General features: G+C 43.3%; 1 protein-coding gene across 5 annotated transcripts; it reads right to left on the reverse strand.

Moving 5' to 3' along the window:
- Positions 1 to 1,218: 1,218 nt before the first annotated feature.
- On the reverse strand, positions 1,219 to 20,315 carry LOC120798255 (T-cell surface glycoprotein CD3 zeta chain-like). Of its 5 annotated transcripts, none has more exons than XM_040142416.1 (9): positions 20,229 to 20,315; positions 18,950 to 19,113; positions 6,249 to 6,346; positions 5,355 to 5,399; positions 4,688 to 4,750; positions 3,968 to 4,000; positions 3,709 to 3,762; positions 2,968 to 2,997; positions 1,219 to 2,788 (listed from the first exon to the last, which is right to left on the reverse strand). In XM_040142416.1, the coding sequence occupies exons 2-9, from the start codon at positions 19,008 to 19,010 to the stop codon at positions 2,723 to 2,725; spliced, it is 450 nt and encodes a 149-aa protein (XP_039998350.1). In that variant the 5' UTR covers positions 19,011 to 19,113; positions 20,229 to 20,315; the 3' UTR covers positions 1,219 to 2,722. The 5 variants fall into 5 exon arrangements, with proteins under 5 accessions (XP_039998350.1, XP_039998349.1, XP_039998351.1 ...); XM_040142415.1 differs by having other exon boundaries at positions 18,950 to 19,216; positions 20,229 to 20,291; XM_040142417.1 differs by lacking the exons at positions 18,950 to 19,113; positions 20,229 to 20,315 and adding an exon at positions 10,532 to 10,704.
- Positions 20,316 to 20,894: the final 579 nt, after the last annotated feature.

A 20,894-nucleotide genomic window follows, 5' to 3' on the forward strand; every position in this document is an offset into this window, starting at 1 on the left:
CCGCTCGTTCATTTCAAAAATAAAACACCAGCTTGATTCTGGGAACAAGAAATATATTTATCACAAAAGGTTTCCTTTTGAACCCTGATGTCATGAATCGACATGCAGTTATTTTGTAAGTTTTAAACCCCCTTAAACGATGGGACTAATCCATTAAAAAATACCCAAATATATTACAGTCCATTAATTTATCCTTTAATTATCATCTTAAAATCTCATTAAAATTCCTCAATCACATTAATATTAATGGAAATTTTAAGGTGGAAAATCCGGTCAAGTCAAGATTCATTGTGATGTGTAGGATCTGACGCATAGATAAGATTAAACAGTGTGTTGGTCATGTTTCGTGAAATTATAAAAATGCAAATCTTGTGCATCAAACCTTCGGAGAAGCGGTTTTGTTCTTGTCCAAGTGATAGAAGCTGCGTGAGTTAAATCCCATCTTCGGCTGAGACATTTTTATTAAACATTTTATTATAGGCCAGATGAGCGATGGTAGCGTAAGCAAACGATTCACCCAGAAACATCACAACAACACAACGGTTCAATTCTCAGGAAAATATCAGAACCACAAAACAAATGACTGATCAACCGGACACTGGAAATACTTCCATGAAAACCATCTACTGCGTTAAATGAAAACAAAACTGATACAAGAAAAAGTGGATCTGAAAAAGAAAAGATTTCTGCAGGATTTAAGCAGGATCATTACAACAAACAGTGGGAAAAACAATTGAACAGAACTTTTAAAGAGAAAAACAGGAAACATCACATATTTTTTAAAATTTACAATAAAATCTTAAAGTTGAAATAAAACCATACTTTTTTTTTTGGTCTAATATACGGAGGCCCCAACGGTCCACTTTACATAAATGAGTTGGACATTATAAAAAAAGATCCTCTTATAAAATCCTCAGCGATGTGATTGGTTGTCCTTTTAAGCAACAGCCAATCACATCACCTACCTCGGCCCTTTTTGTTTTGATTGGCGGATCAAAAGGTTTCATAAAAAGTGGTTTCATGAAATAAAAATATTCATCTGGAAAGAAGCACATTTTGATTTAAAAACTGTCGGCATGAAATAAAAAGGAGCTGAAATACAATAATTTCATTGTGAAAAAGAAGCAGGATGAGGAGCTTTATAATAATCATTCTTTAACATGGAAGGTTTGTGTTTCCATACCAATGCAGCTAAGACCCTGGGAAAATGACGGTTTAAGAGGTAAACAGCCCATGTTCATATCACATATTGAAGACTTTGGGGCTCGTCGATTTGTTGCAGACAGACTCTCCAGATTTTACTCAGACTGAATCGGGGGTCTAGGATGGATGTAAAAGACCGAGGTTTGAAACGGAGAGATGCGCCAAGCGCCGCAGGTTCAGTCGCCTCCTAGGTCAGCGATGGAAACTAGCTCCTCTAACGTCGCCCTGACTCTCCTGTTTGAGCAAAGGCTCAATCCATAGCTCTTTAAAACGGAATTACAGTTTTACCGACATTGAGGTCAACATCTGTCGTCCCACACAAAGACGGTTGTTACTGGTGATTCTCAGACGGGCCAGAAGCCATGGTTTTAAAACACACCTAATACATTTAGAGTCATCTGACAGTTGTGTTACTTTGGACGTCTTTCCTTGTGAATTTATCGATTCCTTTAACCCCTTTCTGCAGCGCTGCCTGGTGTTTGACACCGGCGTCTACAACTAAGATGTATATCGTACAAACGCAGGTCTCAACGTTACCAGCGATTTATAACTCCCACACACCTTTAGCTTGAAATAGAGGTTGTTGAAACGCGGCAGGAGGTTGGTGAAACGCGGCCCAAAAGAGCGGCTGCAGAACGGGTTAAAGACAGTCCCAAAGATCAGCGACACTCCAGCGGTGTCTCCGAGAGCCTCGACGGGCGGAGGAAATACGGAAACGTCCCTTTAAGCTGAGTCGACGGCCCGGTTCTAAAACGTCGAGGGAGATCAACGAGCACGTCTCACGCTGCCGGCGTCACTGCTGCTGGATTTGTGTCTGTTTTGGTGAAGGGGACAGTTCAGAGAGGATCAAGTTCCTGGTTCCTTTGTTTCGGTTTTCACCATCTTCTTGGCCATAAACTCAAACAAGATGTCTACCGGCTACGAACCATCAGAGTAGGAGAGAGTCTGCTTTGCTATCCTGCTAATCATAACCACGGTGGTTCCCGAGCTCCGGATAAATAAGAAGTCACCAGATGCTGACACGGGGAGAGGAAGTAGCGGGGATGCGTGTTCATTTGTTCCTGCCATTTGTCTGATTTTTGCGGGGATTACTGGATACTTTTACCTCCTGGGGGCTCAGGAAAATCCTTCAAATGAAACAATCTCGGAGGGAGAATTAATTTTCTGTTTTGACTTTTGAACCGATCAGGGCTCGAGTTCCAACAAAGGCAGAATCAGACAAATGGCAGGAACAAATGAACTCTTCAGGCCGAGCTGTGGCTCGATTGAAAACCGCAGCTCAAACATCCAAATACGAATCAATAAAACCAACAGACAAAACCTTCCGGATGATAAACTGTCAGGAAAAATGAACATAAGCCAATTAAAACTACAGTCTGTGGCCGGTTCGGCTCTTCACCAACCCCGTCGTCATTGAACGAGCACTTTGGCCAAATAATCAGAAACGGACGTTTGTGTGTTGAGGCTGACAGGAAGTGAGGCGCCGGGGGGGGGGTTTGGTCGCGACGTCTGGACGGAGTTAGCGAGCAGGAAGCGGCTGCATCTGGAGGGAGTCGTAGGTATCTCTGGTGGCCGAGCTCAGACCCTGGGGAGGCAGAGCATAGATTAATAATCAATCAAATGGGTCGATCACTGGATCGATCATCAGTAAGCACCATGTAAGCTACACATCAGCTGAAGTATTGGTCTGATTCATCGACGCTGTTACTCATGTTTCAGTCGAACTGAACTTCAAACTTCCCGCACTTTTCAGTTTCCACTCACCTGGTAAACCTGCTCGTTCTTTCGGTGACGCTGCAGAAAGAAAGGGCAGAGACGTCGTCATTAAACACACAGACACACACAAAACCCCTGCAGAGTCAAGACTTCAAGTACAGATGGAAAAGCTAACGAAAGTAAATAAAAAAGATTCTTTAAAACATCAAAAATGAACAACTTTAATGGTTAAGTCATTCGGATTAATACTTAAAATTCCTTTTAAAAAATGCGACTATTATTAAGTGAGATAAGGTAAATAAAAAGATTTAAAAAACCAAAGTGGAAAGTAACTAAGTACACTTACTCAAGGACTGTATTTAAGTACAGCTTCATAATACTTGTACTTTACTTGAGTGTTTTTTGCACCTTCTGCTGCTTTACACTTCTACTTGACGACATCTCAGTGGGAAATATTTGACTGTTTTACTGCTCGGAAGATTCAGGTTTTCCATCTAAAACATATGATCAATTCCTAAAACATGATAAACGATTAGAGATGAAAAGCTTCACCGCCTCCGCCTGTTTGAACTTTTGTTGCTCATACTTCTGTCATTGGACCTGTAATGGAGTATTTCTGTGGAGTGCTGCGGCTACTTCTACTGAAGTGAATGATTGGAAAGCGAAAATCAAATTCAACGCTACAACGCCAACAGCAGGAAGAACGAATCTGACTTGGCTCCAAATGTTGTTGGTCTGGTTCCAGTTAACAGTTAAATAATGACTGGAAAGAATAATATTGAAGCAAACCTCTTTTTTAACAGGAAGCTCCTTGTATTCTCCCTCTGTACGTTTGTTCAAGCCCTGGATATTAAGAAAAACAAACAAACACGTTATGTGTTATTTTACATATAGTTCTGCAAGGATGTTATTTTCATAATTAATGGCAGCATGTTATCTAAGAAATCTACTAATAAATACATCAATCAACCATCGAGTGAAACTAAACTCTCAAAGCAAATAAAATAGGATCAGGAATAAAGTTGTATGACGTGATTGTGTTTGTTACCGTGTAGGTGGCGTCATCGGTCATCCTGCGGTTCTGCAAGAACAGCAAGGAACAGATCGGAATGAGTTAGCGCGGTGAACAGTTTCAATCAATAACGTTCTAAAGGAAACTGAAGAATTCTCAAGGTTCCGCGGGGTTCTTTCACCCGGGGCGCTGCAGGAGTCTGCTGGGGTTTTACGGGCTTCTCTCGGGGTTTCAAGGTTTGTCAACATCCTTTGGGGTTCTCTGGGGTTCTCTGGGGTTATTTTTGGGGTACGCCAGGGTCTACCAAGGTTCTTTTAATGCTCTTGTGCTCTTCGGGGTTTTTTGGAGGTTTTATCAAAGTTCGTCAGGATTATTTAAGGTTCTTGTAATTCTCCTCGGGGTTCTTCGTGATGCCACGTACCGAAGGTTGTGAGTCTAATCATGTCAGGAAAAACTATGTAATAATTATGTAATGATGGTTGGATATCCCATCATGCATTTTATACTTTAACAATCAGGTTGCTCTGTTATTCTCTGGATGTAATGAAGTGATAAATACAGCGACTGCTACATTTCCATGTTGCCTGGGCTGCGTAGCTTGTTCATGAACTTTTTAAGGGTTTGTATTGACGGTGTAATAAACAGTTGGGTTATTGCCACAATCTATTCTGTGGCACATTTCTGCTTTTATTATTATTTATGTCAACCGAAAACCCACCATAAAGATGGAGGAAACCTTTCATTAGCCAGACTCACCCTTCCTCTCTCAGCGTCTCTCATCAGTGGGGCATAGCCACCGGTTTCCTGGCCTTTCAGGTCCTGAGCACAAACATGACACACACTTCACAATCTGGATCATCAGCGGTATCTCAGTGGATTTTCTCATAAACAGTTTCTTTTGTCAAACAGAAATCGAAGCATTTTAAGACTTTCCAAGACCTGGAGAGACCCGGTCCTTCAATCGAGGAAGTCGAAGTAAAAACAGCAAATAAATACTGACATGATAAAAGCTAAAATAACTGTTGACCAGAAACTACAGCAACCCTGGAACTGAAGATTTATCATGTAGTCCTGAACAGAGACTGTATATGTTGTGCTCGTCTGGTCTCAGGCCTTGTTCAGACTGCCAGCCCGATCGGATCTCTACAGATGCGTTCCGGTCCGGACGCTCTGACCCCTCAAATCGGACTTCAAAGTCGCAGAGCGGCGGAGTGGGCGGAACCCACGCCGCTGCCAGCAGAGCGCTGTCAGGCGGAGGAGTTCTGCGCCGCGACTGCCATTTCTCGCGCTTCTACGACCGGCGTAGCTACGCCTACATCGTTACCACAGCAACAGATGTCTGGACACAGAGTGTGGACTAAAGATCTGATCCGAGAGACAAACCGGATCTGCCTACAGTCTGAACAAAGCCTCGGTGACTCACGCTGTAGATGCCCTCCTCCGTTTCCTTCACTTTGGGTTTGAAGAACTAGAGAAAAAAGTTCAAAAAGCTTAGTTAGAACGTTAAAAAAACATCAAACAAACAACACTGCTTTGGTCCCTAAATTTTGAGCAATTAATGATGTAAATCAAGGAGCTCGCTAAGTCTCACACAGTGCTGTACATTATTTTTGTGCCATGGATGAAAAGTGAGCTACAACTAGAGCCCTGTTGTTTTTAGCCTCTATCTGTTTCCATTCGGTCAAACCGTCCCGTTAAAAGCTGCTGAACCTGCTGTCATCAGCTCCTGTTCTCAGCGCAGCCGTGGACGTTCAGACAACTGTCACCGGATCACTGCGATACCGAAGGAAACTTAAAAACGGGAAGATTCTGAACGAAGTTCTGCAGCCTCTTTTTCCTCTGCTTTCTAAGTGGGTTTCTGGAGCTTTGTTTTGGAGGGGCGTCAGAGATCATGACATCATCAGTGAGTGGAAGTCACACTGAAACTAAAAATATGTGAATCATGTCTGTGTGTTCAGATTTGACTGAGATATGACTCAGTTGTTTTTCTCATTTGTCAATAAATTGATGAATCGTTTGGTCAAAAAATATCAGATGAAAGTGAAAAATGTGTGTTTACAAGGAAAACAGGAAATCTTAAACACTGGAGTGACTGAAACCAGAGGATTTCCATCATTTTTGCTTAAGAAAACAACCGAATGACTAATTAGTCAGCAAATTACTTGATTTCCTTTTCTGTTGATCCGAAACTGCGAAACCAGATCCGACCAAAAACCTCCTTCACGTGTGGATTTTTTACAGTGCGCTAAGTAGCGAAGCGCCTCGAGTTACGATAGAACCTTAAAGCAACATAAAGAGAGTGTTACAGGAAACAGACCTTCTCCTTGATGAACATGGCGGTGATGAAGAGGCCGTACAGGCCGAGGAAGCCGTCCAGGATGTAACAGAGCTGAGGGTCATACAGCATCAGTGCCTCTGTGGAGGTCAGAGGTCAAAGGTCAGACACGCACATACAATGACTTCTGTTATCAGCCTGCAAGTAGCTTTTATTTGAAGACCAACACATAGAAAAGCGTCGTAGGAAACCAGAGCGTTTCGATGGCGAACACGGGAAAGCGCTCTTTTCCCAACGGGTCAGACGACGGTTGTCACACGGGGCCAAATGAAGGCCCCGACGGCAGGTAGAAAGGTCTGAGACCGTAGAGACAGAGGACAAAGGAGACACGTTTCCACTCAGGTGTTTTCTTTCTGTTTTTCTGATGCACAAATCGAACAGGCAAATAAAACCAGCTGGATGGAAACGCGCCGTGTGACAGTAACTGGAAATAAAAAGGAAACACTCGGTCGTCTCTCACTAGAAAAATAATCCACACCCTGTTAGATAGTCAACATCTCAGTTGCGTTTCATCGGGCATCAGCTACTTTTCTCCTCCTTCTGCCCTTTTAACTTCATCACAGTTTCAGTTTGTTTATCATCAGACAAAAAGCTAAAAATACTTACTCCGTATTAAAGACGCTTCAAGTCATTTACGCGCTTATTTATAGCCTGACTTTCAGATTTGGAAATGATCTCTAGTGCTTCTTTTTCTATTCCAGCTGTGTGATGGCGTTCTTCACACGTCACCGTGCTGATAAAACCTTCTGCTGAGACCGAATCTACGTGCGGTTACACCTCTTCATCTCATCTGGCGTCAAGCTCGCCGTTCGTTTCGCGGCTCCACCTGTTTCACATGTAGCTGGAGTCGAACCCAGAGTTCGCAGGACCAGCTGGTAACCAGCTCGGTTGTCCGGGCTCCACCGACGTTAGGCTCAGGGAAGCCAGGACAACCTAAAGAGACCCCGACTGAGCTGGACTCGCCTCGTGATCCGTTTTGTGTCGTTTCCCCGCCTGCGTCGTCAGGACGGTGGCTCTTTGTCGTACCTGCTGGGAAACGTTTCAAAACCGAAGCCCCGAGCGAGTTCTCTTCTCTCGCCGCGCGAGCTGAGGCTCTTAGCAGGCGCGTTCGTACGGTTCAGCTCTGCAGTGTGTGAACGCGACGAAGCTCCGTGGTTTGCTCAGCTGCTGCCGAGGGCCGGCTGCGGCTCCAGTAACGGACTGGTGTGTGTATTTCTGCATTTGCGTGTGTGTTAGTGAGACTGTCGAGCCACACCTCAGGAAACCTCATTAAACAGCAGGTCAGAGCCGGAGCCGGAGCTTAAACTCGTCTCTTTCTGTCCAAATTTGATTTAACGTCTCAGAAACTTTATCAAAGCTTCCGCAGAGACCGAACGTATCAGGGTTGAGTTCCGGGGCTGAGACGATGTACGGTCAGACAGCGACGAGAAGACGGAAATCAGAGAAAACCGACGTTTCTTACCCGTTAAACCCAAACTCCAGCATGACCTAAAGCTTTGTATTTGTCTAATTCTTGTCTCGACTTTGCACCAATTGAAATAAGGATTTAGAGTGTGATGACGGCGGGGGCGTGGCGGAAGAAGAAAATCTGAGTTCAACCATTTCTGGAGCCGCGACGATTCTCCGATTGGTGGACTGACAGAATAAAACCCTCCGGTTCCGGTTTCTACAGGGTGGATGTCCTCGGGTTTTAGACTCTTGCTCAGACGAAACAGCTCACTTCTAACTCTGTGTACCACTGGGCGCGACGGTTAGTTGTAGTCTCAGCTTGTGAGAGGCCACATCGGGCCGAATCTTGCCGTCTCCGTGTCTTAACCACGAGGCCGAGCCAAAGCTGAACCCTGCGGCCGGCCAGCGTCTTTGTGTCTCCACGTCTTGTATCTATCGTTGAAGCCGACATTTTTCAGCTCAGATTCTCCTCGTCTGTCCTCAGGATTCAATAAGCAGAGTTTCTCCTCCATCAAAGAGCTTCAGTAGCACCCTGACGCCCTCCGAAATAAACCCACAGTAATGTCGGATATCACTACATCGGCTGTCCTGCTCTCACGTTGCCATGCCACCGATTTCACGGCACTTTCAGTATTGTCACTGTGTGTCAGGGTTGGGGGCTCAAACAGTGCATCTAAACGGATAAGAGCAAATACTGGACCGAATATAAACACAACAGGAAGTCAGTGTGTGTGTGTGCAGGGTCGAGGTAGGTGTGTAATCTGATAAACGCAGCAGGGAGACTTTCACATGCATGTGATCAGCGCAGTTTCCCACACGCATGCTGACCTGTACCAGACTTGCTTTTAAAAAGTTCGAATTTAAGCCTGTTTTATTCATAAAGCGACCTTAACGATCCAATTAGTGTTGGATGCAAATACTGTACTTTTTACTGCACTATAGCCTTTCAACACTTTCTAGAGTCCTTATTTTTTTAAACATGTAAAAAGTTACACGATGCTGCAGGAATATTCAATGCAACTCGGTTTGTTTCAGGTATTTTCTCAAATCAAGTTTAATTCTTCATAATTCTAGTGCGGCGATGAGCCTCATAGTTTTTTTGTAGACAGATTCCTGTGAATTAAAAAACCCGTCTCTATGTCAAAAGGGCTTTTGCACAGTAACGGACTGAAACGCCCCTCAGTGTAAACCCTATGTTACCGTTTACGGTATATAAAGCAGTTAAATAAGCAGTTGGAGCATCAAAATGCTGCCAACATGGGTGATAGTTATCCATACACAGCTCTAGGAAACGGCTCATCATCTAGAACTTTAGTTACGATACTCTCAGTTCATGTTGTTACACACCTCGTTAAGTAAGAGCATGGCAGGAGAGCGTTTTTACATCGTGGTATTTTAACTTTTGCTCCAGTGAAGGAGCAGAATACGTCCTCCACCACTGCCTGTTCCCTGCAGACGTTCTTTCCTGGAACAAGGAAAGCTGGAACAACGACTTCCCACAAGAGAAGCAGCAGCCGCCTTTTGCTTAGGAAGGAAGGAGGGAAGCGGAGGACTGGTACCTTCCTTCAGTTTTTCCATTTTGTTCTTCTTTTCTGCTATTTCACAATTCATAATAAATTGGACTTTTTATTGCACTACATTTATCTGACATCTGCCGTAACCGGATTCTTTACAGGTTGAGATCATACACAAAAATATGCGATCAGTTTATAAAAGAGGACAAATGTTCACTGATCAAACGATGCAACAAAATGTAAAATAAGTCCAATTAGCTACAACGTTTCAGAGCCGCTTACACGTCAATGCATCATTAATAATAACACGGTAATATCACGTAAAGTAAATAATGTGAAACGCTGACTTGGGCCATTTTAATAACAAATGCCTGATGTTCGTTCGGCCGAATAATCGTGACACCGTTTCATCCACGTCTGGCTGTAGGACCTTTACGGGCAACGGGGTATTTTTCCACGGTGGCACCGCCACGATTGTGGAGGTAAAGATCTGAGCAGCTCCTCCACGACCGTCGTGGCGACGACTGGCAGCGGCTGCTCGTCCGTGTTCAACGGGGGCAAGTGAATAAGGAGGAACCGTGGACAGAAGCTCCCTGATGTAATGGCTTCAGCACAGGTGCGTCCTTCCCCGGGCTGGCGAGCGCGACCCGGGGAGAAAAGGGGCAACTCGTCCGTGTTTGACACGGCGATGAACACGAGAGCGTCCGGGGATCTCAAGCACCTGAAACCGTTACATGGTTCAGAGTTGCCCTGCGAGCTAACGGCTCCCTTGTGTTTCAGCCTGAATCTACAGGCTTAACCAACGTCGGGGAGACAACTTGCCCTTACACACCGCATCTGCTGTGTTTCTTCCGCATGCGACGGTTTATCTGTCGTCAAGTCAAATAAATGATGTTTTACCGTTAGATTCTGTGGACTCTCGAACCACAAACCGCTAGAAATACACTTAGTTGTGGCGCTCATATTAAGACGAGTCGTGATAGTAGCAGTCGAGTGGTGCTACGGTACAAGTTCAACGTAAATAGAGCAGCAAGCTCAATGTTTCCCCCGACGAGGTGAACGTCCGAGCGGCCGTTTGGTCTGAAACCCCCCGGGGTTCCGGGTTCGGCCCATCGCTTCTACAGCAGGTAAAAACACACGGGATTTTGGTCAGTAACTATTTACCAAAACGTACACAAACGCTAGGAACAACGAGCTCACGGTCACACGCACGAAGCGAGAGGAAACTGTTTTAAATTCAAAATCTGGTCCAGTGGAGCCGAACTGACTCGGACCAACCTCGGCTCTAGGCTGTGAACTCGCCTGCTCGCTGGTTCTCTCTGGAACTGACTGACACATCGACGGAAAGCTTGATGTTTTCATAATGATCTTCATTGTTCGGGACTCATCACAGACGCAAACTAATGCGAGTCACAGCTTGTTTCCGTTCAAAAACAAAAAACGCTTTTTCCGTCACAGCCGCTAATGGCTCACAAGTCACTGAACTCTCCGACATGTCAGAGCGTCCCTGAACGCACCGACAGTCTCCGCTCTCAGCCGTGTCACCACGAGATCATAACCCAACCACGAAAATAAAGAAATCCGACTAATTAGAGCTCATTTTAATGAGCATTTCATCAAAAACGCCCCAAAACCGCTTGTTCCAGCTTAGTGACCTCAATATTTTAGGTTCTGGACTGTTGATCGCTATTTTATTAGACATTTTCTTGACCAAAAGATTAACTGATTCATCAAAAATGTTTTTGGCAGATTAACTGATAACAAATATAGTCATTAGCCTGAGGTAGGGGTTTCCCGATCCAGGTTTTTTTGGCCCCCATCCCGATCCGAGTCCTCTAATACCGGGTATCTGCCGATTACCAAGTCCGATCCGATACTTTTACCTAGCGTTGAGATATTAAATTGGCACAAACGGACTTTCACTCTCATATGCATGGAAATGCTGCACCGTGGAGCACAATGAAGAAAGCATAAAAACGTGGATACCGATCCCGGACCTTTAGGATCGGCTCGGTCCCGGCCCTAGACCGCGTGTTGACTATGATGCAGCCAAAGTCTCTACAAGTTGATTTCTGGCAGATTTCTGCCCCGATATCACCTGTTCCCAAGGTGCACGGAAGAGGGAAAAAGTGTGAGAGGGTCAACACCGAAGCGACGCTTGTATCTTGAACGACTTCAATGTCTGAACAACGTGTCGCAGCTTTCGACCACTTGTTCTTTATGCAAGTGTTGCTGGAGTCTTGACCTCCCTGTAAATTTCGTAGGAAATCGTGTCTTCGTTTGGAACTGGACAATATACAGACAGCATAAAAAAACCACAAGCAACAAACAGCACAACGTCACGTAGACTTGACCAGACCTGCAACACCCCCCAAATAAAACCTTCAAGTAAATATTTACGGAATTGAATGCCGACTTCTCTTGACAACCGGTGGCTCAGTTGCTCGAAAACGAACTGAAGGTGACGGGACCGCCGCAGAAAACGGGGCTTAGTTCGGGCTCTTTTGAAGTGGACATGAACGTACGTGTTCAAAACGTTACTGGAATGTGAAATTAATGTCAACATTTACTGTTACCTCCAACCACCAGAGAACGTACAGGTGGAAAAACTAGTTCTACGTTGACGTCAGAGTATTTCATGTGGCGATGGAAGACAGCGGCAGAGAGGCGAGTGTGCCTGCGTCTGTGAGTTAGATACATATATAGTGTTTAACTCGATTCATTCAGAAATATGAGCCTCAGCTGAGAACGTCTCCTTTGAATCGTTGCTGTGTAGCTGACTGTGCTGTGTAATCAGTGCAGCAGGCTGGAAACCGCTGAAACGCGCTAAAGGGGTCAAGCAGACACAGAAAGGAATGGTTTTGTGAGCGTAGGCGTTTTATTAAACTGCTTGTTTTTGTGTTTGAACCCCGTTGAACAGCGTCCTTCTTCACGACTTCCTGAATATATCTTCAGAAATGTAACAGGGTCTTTAATAATGATTCAGCCTGTTGCACCACTTTAAAGCAAAAGGGTGTCGTTTTTATGAAAGCAGGGAACAGGTTACATGATATAATTATAGCTATTATAATATTTTAATTGAATTTTTTATGAATGCATTTTTGCTCACCCTTTCTCACCTACTCCCACCTCACCTCATGATTCTGCCCTTCCCAGAATGCCTATAGCCAACCCCCAAAGACAGGGGGTTTACCCGATTCCCGTCAAAGGTCTAGAAAGCTCTCCAGTTGCTACATGTGTTTTCTCAGACAGTTTCATTCATCGCTCTTTCTGAGAAGCTGAAACATGATGTTGGGGTTTTTTGTCCATTTTTCTCCTGGAAAGAAACATTTGAGCTCCGCACCAGTTGAACTGAGACAATAACCGCTTGGACAAACGGCTAAAGGTGCTGTCAGATGCCCGATCATCCTCCTATACTCTAGTGCAGGTCTGGTCTCGAGTGTCGGCTCCAGATTTGTTTTGTCTGAGACCGGGTAGACGGTTCTATTAATCTCGAACGTCGTGTTAACTCACGCTATACACTTGCATCGACCTTTCTGCGCAGCCAGAACCTGCGACTTTGTGCTCTCACTGTGAAGAAGGTGACCAGATTCATTGACCTGTCCGGCCAACGAACTCCTTAAAAAATCCTCAATTCTCGTTCCTTGGTTAGTCTCTTTCGCCTCTCTCCGACACTACATTTAACGAAGACCGCCATCTTTTCCTAACCCTAACCAAAGTGCGTGTGTTGCCTAAACCACAGACGGGACTGTGGATGCGAACCTGGTCTCTGGTCTGACAGTCTGAAGCTTTGTACATCGCCCATCCACGCCAACCACCTCCTGGCGAGTCTGCTGATAAAGTAGAATGAAGATCATTTTCGCTGTGTTGTCTTGAGTTGCGCAGCTGCAGCAAAGCCCCCCGGTGAGGAGCAAGCTGAGTGAGGACAGAGTGAATGAAGGTCACAGAGCACAGATACAATATGTGGTGATAGTCCTACAACCCATCAGCTCGGCAGGACGTCCACGGCGTGGTTACTGTAGTTTCTACGAGTGGTAGTGTTGTGTTCATCTGGTAATTGGTCCATAAATCACATTTAAAAAGACCAATATTTTTGTGAACATGATTAGAGGAAGGTAGATTCTTCAGACGTCTTCTTTCCACCGAAAAAACTTCTGAAAATGATTCAATAAGGGATTTCAAAGGATTCAGATTCAATAAGATGGTATCGAACCCCATCCCTACGCACTGTACGGACCATCTGACCGACCAGGATGGTGAACTCAAACCAATCAAAATCAAAATCCCTAGTCGATGGTGAACTCAAACCAATCAAAATCAAAATCCCTAGTCGATGGTGAACTCAAACCAATCAAAATCAAAATCCCTAGTCGGTTCGGAGCGAAAGGCAGCATCGCTCGTCACAAAAGACAACATGGCGCTCTGGATAGCCGCTCCAGGACCAAGACAGAATCTCCCGAGAAACTGATTAAAACTTTGAAAAATGCCTCACATCCCGCAACACGTGAAATACCGCTGCAGTAATATTACAACTGGCCGACCGCAGTTTCTACAATCAGGCCGTGGAACTGCTCAAAGCACAAACAGACGACCAAATGATCGGACCTGCCAGAAATCCAACCAGTTCTCCAACCGACTGAACTGTCCATCAATCAGGGGATTAATCAGATGTCGTAACCTCGAACCGAGCTTCAAACGACAACCAATTCGCAAAACGAGTAGCCGATGGCAGAAATGACGAGCCTGAGACACGCCACCACATTCGATGCTGTAACTTAACTGACAAGGTTCAGCTTCAGTTTTAACCATCGGGTTATGAAGCTCAGTGTCCAGGAACATGTATGTTTCAGTCCAGTTGAGATCATTTATCATTCAGCTATGGGAGAACTCATTTCTCATAACTAATGGAACAGACAAATGAAAGAATTCTAGATATTTAACAAAATGAAACGGAGCTCTTCTAATAACTAAAGGCAGGAGGAGGCACATCAGTGGTGACAGAGGCTGGAGAAAATAGCCCGGCTCTTTTCTCCAGCTGAACTTCGGGTTGTGGCGGGAGCGAGCACGCTCCGTTGTACGGGTTGTATTTTCTTTGGGTTTATTTTGTATTTGGGAGCCTCCTGAACTACACAAACTGTTTTGCCACGGAGCAGAGCCACAGTTCACCAAAACGCTGATATCCTGCCGTCAACATTTGCTTTGCTCTTTTTTCAAATGCCAACCATTGACGCTGCAGATGTTGTAACAGTTGCTGGTTCTTGTTTTGAGCTTTTGAACAATGATGAACAATGGTTGACTGCCCCGCTAGCAACACGCTGAACTTCATTTATTCGCGTTTGTGATCTGTGGTCTTTTAATGACCGTGAAGTAAACGGTCTTGTAATTTTCTGATCAGCAGAGCTTTCGAGATCTATTTCTAAGCTGCTTCCAGGAAAGACGGTGTAGGAACGATCGTAGAGATGCAGTCAGTCGCATAGCTGACAGATACCGCCTCGTCTCTGCTGAATACGGACGGTTGCCACACAGTTCATGTGACGATCACGTGAGGGCTGTTTGAGAGAAATAACTTTATGCCTTACGATCTGGAGAATCTGATTTTAAATGTGTCACTGTGGTTTCGACGTCGACAGTTTGCTCCCGAACACCTGAAGCAAGATCCAGGACACATCACCGCTCTCTGTGCATGTGTGTTGAATTTGAGAGAGTTCACCTCTGCTTTCTCTTTCTTTTCTCTCCTCTCGTTGCTCTTTTCCTGCCACTGAGCTTCCCCTCTTTACACCCTCGGATTTGTTTTCATTTAATCACTTCTCCGTTCCCTCCATCTTTTACAGCTTTATCAAAGATGGCCGCCGGGTCGAGAAACACAGCACACAAAGTTTCCAAAAAGGTTTCTGCTGCAAACGACAGATTTCTTCAGTTGGTTTCTCTGCCCCTGATCGTGCCTTTTAAAACCCTTTTCTTGATCAGCCTATATGTGGAGGGTATTTCTGTGACGGGGACTGAAACTAGCATCTCAAACAACGTATGTTTTCTGTCACCGCAGCAGCTTCTGTCACAGTGTCACCACAATGAGCCGAAGCAGCCTGGGATAGATGGCTTAGCTTTAAGAGTCACAGCTAAAGAAACCACAAAGCTGCTTCCTGAATTTAGGTGGGGGGTTCGCTCTTTGTGGTCAATTAATTTTCTTCACTAAACTACAAAACAGACTTGTAATGTGAACAACCGTTCACCGCGCAGGCACATATGATCACGTCGATAAGAAAATACAAGGGTGGAAACTTTCAATCAGCACTTATTTTACAGTAGAAAGACCATTTCAGCGCAACAACAGTTTACATATGTATTAGGGGGTTAGACCTTTTTGTTTTATCTCTGAGAATTAGATATAAGCTACATATTCCTAAAAATAACCTTAAATTTGAATTAATCTCACCTGATTTAATTCCAACCCCCTTTCACATTTCACATAGTTAGATTAGGAGGAAAAACATAATTCTGTATGATTTGTTTTTCCGTGGACCACATAAACAAAGCCTTAATTTTGGATTCAGGAGAGAGAAATCCTACTTAAAAACTAAACTAATCTAAATATAACACCCCCGAAGTCTCAGGTGTATGAAGAGGACTTCATATTATTAGTATTTAGAGGACCTTTCTGGGTCATATCCAATGTTGTGACAACGAATTTTCTGTCTTTCAAAGTCAAAATTCATGATTATCTCTGTAGATTTTACTGAAAAAAAAAAAAAAAAACCCTCTAAGACCCCTCGTATGTAGCCTTACTGATTCAATCAATTAAAAACCATCATTTTTAATGAAGAATATGTTTCTGTTGACTATTATTTCCATTATTAGTAATATTTTAATGCCTTTAAATGCCTGCTGAGAGTATAAGTAACACTATGCGGAGTTAAAAACAGGCTTCATTTCGTCTCTGAACCTCAAGCGTTGCCACTTCATCTATAAAGAAGGCCCTTATCGCTCAGTTGAAAGGTGTATTAAGCAGATCCCAGCGGACCTTTCTCAGTCATGCCCAATGTAGCGTCATCATTTGATGGTCATTTAATGGAGTCTATTATCATCCCCTGTTGTTTTTTCATGTCTGAACCCTGTACACCACAGAACGGACATCCACAATCCCCTGATTACAAGACCTGACATGAACAAATCCCTTAAAAACCACGGACACTAACTTTGCTATTTGAATTTACGGCTTTTTTAACGAAGAACACGTTTGGTTAAGTAATATTAATACGTTTTTAGTGTGAAGAAATGCATTTAACATGCTGGGAGGAAGCAGTTTTTAAGGAGACGCAGTAACTGCAAGTTTTAAACAGCGGGTTATGACCTTATTTCGTTGATTATCGATCTGGATAAACATCTAAAAAGAAAACCTTTATCTCTCGCTTTAGAGGCGCATTAAGAGGATATCGGCGTTTGGAGGAACTCACGTCCAGTGCAGTATCACCACTCGGGGGCCCTTTTCTTTCAATTTTCTTCAGTTTTTTATGGTCATAATCAATCAACAACCCTGTAAACTATACACAGGACACTGAAAATCCTGTGACTACAAGCGCCAGCAGGACTAAATCCCTTCAAAAACCCTGACACTAACCCATACTGTTTGAATTTGAAGCATTTTTAATGAAGAGAACGTTTCGGTCAACTTTTATTGGTCATTTCTAATGTTAGGTAGTGACTCTGAAATGCTGAGACAGTAGGTACTAAGGAAACACAGACGCCACAAGTTGTGAACAACATGCCTGGTATAAGCAGCACTTGTATATGCTGCTGTAGAAGACTTCATTTTGTCACAGAAAGCCCGCGGACCCATGAATCTGAAAACCACTGGAGTGTAACCTGAAATGCAGAAGCTCTAAAAGTGTAAGTTTAAATTTGTGATAAATGCGTCTGGTTTAAACAATCATTTTAGGAAACACTGAGCTGGTTCAGTTCCTAAAATGGAGGCAATCATGTCGTGGTCCTGAACTCTCCGTGTTCGAACCTTTTGTCGCTCCGTTCAGCCACTTCAGCAACTACAAGAAAATTATAGACCACGATTTACAAACCAGTTTTCAGACTTGATATGTTAGTGTTAAACTGGACTTTTGATGGTTTAAACTGGTATTTTACAGTCTGAACTTTAGTTGGCTCAAACTGTACTGCACTGTCTTGTAATCACGCTAGTTTCAAAGCTGCACAATGTCACACTTCTCAGCCAGCTTGATGTGATTGGCCACCGGTCTGGGTCACGGTTAGTCGACGATGGTTTAAGTGGTGAAGCTTAAACTGAATCCTGTTGGCCATAAATACTGCTTTCCCGTTTGACCAGTTTAAGACATACAGTCGTTGGAGAACATGCTTTCCTGTCTGGTTTACCACGTTCAGTGACGTCTCAACACTTTTACTGGCACTACGCCTGATTTTACCTAACTTGGCCGTTTCACAGCGTTTCACGTGCTTCTGATTGGCTCAAAGGTCCGATGCTGCGCGCTGACTTTAACAGAAGAGTCTAAAAAAAAAATACAGATTCTAGAAATATCTTGAATTTATCCAAATGGATAGAGCAATTTATGTATTATGTAGGAAAGTATAGTAATGAGTTGCAGGTACAGAACATATGGTCTACGTAGGGTTTCTATCTGTAAGTCCGGCTAACATTTGCAGGAGCTTAGTTCAAGTTTATTTGTTATTCCAACTTTTAAAATAAATATGGCTGAAATTCAACATCTTTTCTCCGGAAACAGGGAGTAAAAACACAAGACATCAGTGTATCAAAGCCTGAGTGAAATAAAACATTAGCTTTGGCTTGAAGGGGGATTTTTTTTTGTTTGTTTTTTTTGGAAAAGAACAACTAAAAAAAAACAAACTTCTTTACCAACAAAAACCTGGAGTGTGCGGTGCATCTTTTTTTAGTCCCCGTGTCAATGCTAATCCACATTCGTTAGCTGATGTGCTAATCAGACGTGTTATCAACGGCACGGCTCTTGTTGGCTGAGCAGCTGCCAAAGTTATTTTCTAGATGCAAAATCAATCAGATCGATCAAAGACAATTATCAGTATCCCCCATAAAACCGCCATAAATTCAGCAAGTGTCCAATTTTATTGAGACAAAAATACACCCAAGTCACCCTCCAACATGGCTGCAACAAAGCAGCTTCTTTACTGCTTGTCGTTCTTCTCTGGTTCGTAATTTTCTGCTGTTGAAACCTTTCGGATTTTCTCACACAAGAGTTATAGATATTTACGAAGATGCTAGCGGGTTGGCATTCTCCTTTCATTATATTTGGTGCTTTTGTTTTACATTTTCAGATCAGTTGAGGGGCCACAAGCTTCTTTGTGGGTTGAGAAAAGTCTTCGAAACCTCTCGCACTTACGAAACCATTCAAATAAACCTGATTATCTAAAAAAATGCGTCATCGTTGAGTTTAAAAGACGGATTTTTTTTCTTTGGGCCTGCAAAATCAACACTTTGAAAATAGAACTACGACCCAAGATATTCGAATCCGGATTGATGAATTGTTTCTCGTCCTATTTCTATCAACCATCTTAAAAAAGCAACCAAAAATAAATCCAGAAAAAAACTTCAATACACCATTAAGTTTCTAATGAAGTTTGAATTGTAAACAATCCGAGGGGACGCTAGCGCATCTGTGAAGCCTCTATTCATGAGATTTCTATGTAGAGAATTCGTGTTTAGGTGTGTCCGATGAGACTCACCTGCCGGGGGGAAGACCGAGGCGAGGACCAGCAGGCCAGATATCCAGGTCTGGAGCTCCATCCCAAACTGGTTTCCCCAGAACACGTTTTTATTCTTCTAACTGATTTCAGTCACAAGCGATGAAGTGAGGCAGCCGAACCAACCCTGTCTTCCTCTCACGTCTCTAAGTGGAACAGGAAGTGGTGAGGAGCTGCTCTGCCAGGTGACACACACATTCTCTACGTATACGAATCTTTCTCCCACACAGGCACAGTCTTTGTACACACCTATGGAAAAAAAATTCAGTTTGTCATGTCTGTTCATTTGTTTTTCTTTTTCTTCTTTTTTTTTTGTGATGTTTCGGCGGGGATAGAGCAGAGGGTAAATCTTAAAAATCGTAATCTGTACCCAACTGAGGAGGAGGACGGGGTTAGCTTTGCACTGGTATTTGTATTTCATCTGCGTCCTCTCGTCATTTGTACAGAGTCTCTTTCATTTCTGAAAGGAAATCGTCCTAATGCGAACGAAGAAAAGAGTGTAAAGCTCTGAGAGGCAAATTTGAGATTTTGAGCTACTACATACAAATTTGCCTGACTTGACTTAAATTACTGAATATTTGCCATATAGTCTGGTGCAGTGATCCCCAAACTGTTGGCCAGAACCACAGAGGGGTCAGAAGCTAAACCTGAATGGTCACAGGAGGATTTATGTCATTGAAAAGAAAGACACAGAATTATGTATTTTCATGACTATTCTCAACTCAGAATCTCCTGCTTGTTCTGCAGGAGATTCTTGGAAATATTGTGAATTTAAGACTGATCGACTGCATCAATTCACTGTATACCTTTGAGTATGTTTTAGGATGACAGAGCATACGTAGAGAGGTAGAGTTGACATTTTAAACTACAAGGTCTGTAAGGAGCAATTTGGTGATTTCGCCTGAGGTCTGCCAAGATTAGCAACTAGCTTGCAAGTTTAAGTTAATTAAAATTACAACTGTAAGAAGTTGACAGTCGAATTGACCAGGGTATAAAAACTGCCGGTGCCAGACTACACATAAATGTAGAACATATTTAAACATCTAAATTAAAAACAGGTTGAAATATTCTCACTGCACCGCATAGCTTAGAGGCTTTTAGGGCTCGATTAGTGAAAGAAATTCATGTATGATCAAGATCAAGAGTTTTTCTTACTCGCAAAGGGGAATTTTACACTGCAGTATTACTACTTCTACGTAAGTAATGGATCTGAGTACATTTTCCACCACCGTCGACACTTCACCATGACAGCATTATTTACCTTTTCTCCCGGTCTGGTCTTCTGAGGGCAGCTTCGCAGAGGGCTCTGGGACTCCTTTGCACCTGAAACTTAATCTCGTATAACTCAAAGATACAGTGATCTTCTTGAACGACACAAACACTGATTAAGACACGATAAAACAAGATGCTCCACTGACCAGGAAACCGTGTCACTGACGTTCGGTCTGACTTCGGGCCTGAATTGGAGCTGGATTTAGTTCATGTTAGAGTCACTTTCTATCAAAAGTCTTGAAAAACTTGAACCTTTTCCATTTTGCAAGGCGAATCTTTCACCGCTGGTGCTCGAGCTCACAAATCCAACATAATTGAATCCTTGTGGGCTCATAAAATCACCTAAACCTCTTCATAACTGGTTGGTTCCTATCAACCTTAGCATGCTACCCTGTTGTTCTACCAAAACGTTACACAAAACAAAGCGCTGGTGTTTAGAAACTGAACTTTTAGTCCGACAAACACATTTAAAAATACACAAAACAAAACCCTCATCATTGCACACAAAGCTGGAAAACATCCAAAAAATACTTCTGTTTTGCTGATGGACCGCTACGGTTTTTCTTTTACATTATGTGTTGTATGATTACACACACATATTATCAACATGGATTAAAACTCAGTTTCACTGAATCTAAAAAACAGAAAAGGTGGA

The sequence above is a fragment of the Xiphias gladius genome, chromosome 13 (genome assembly GCF_016859285.1).
Source record: "Xiphias gladius isolate SHS-SW01 ecotype Sanya breed wild chromosome 13, ASM1685928v1, whole genome shotgun sequence".
Lineage (NCBI taxonomy): Eukaryota > Metazoa > Chordata > Actinopteri > Istiophoriformes > Xiphiidae > Xiphias > Xiphias gladius.

Excerpts from the sequence above, each read along its gene's own strand:
- LOC120798255 (XM_040142416.1), bottom strand. The coding sequence starts at position 19,010 with ATGGAGCTCCAGACCTGGATATCTGGCCTGCTGGTCCTCGCCTCGGTC. Across the intron at positions 6,347-18,949 it reads CTCGGTCTTCCCCCCGGCAG|AGGCACTGATGCTGTATGAC; the intron begins GTGAGTCTCATC and ends TGACCTCCACAG. Across the intron at positions 4,751-5,354 it reads CGGAGGAGGGCATCTACAGC|GACCTGAAAGGCCAGGAAAC; the intron begins GTGAGTCACCGA and ends GTTTGTGCTCAG.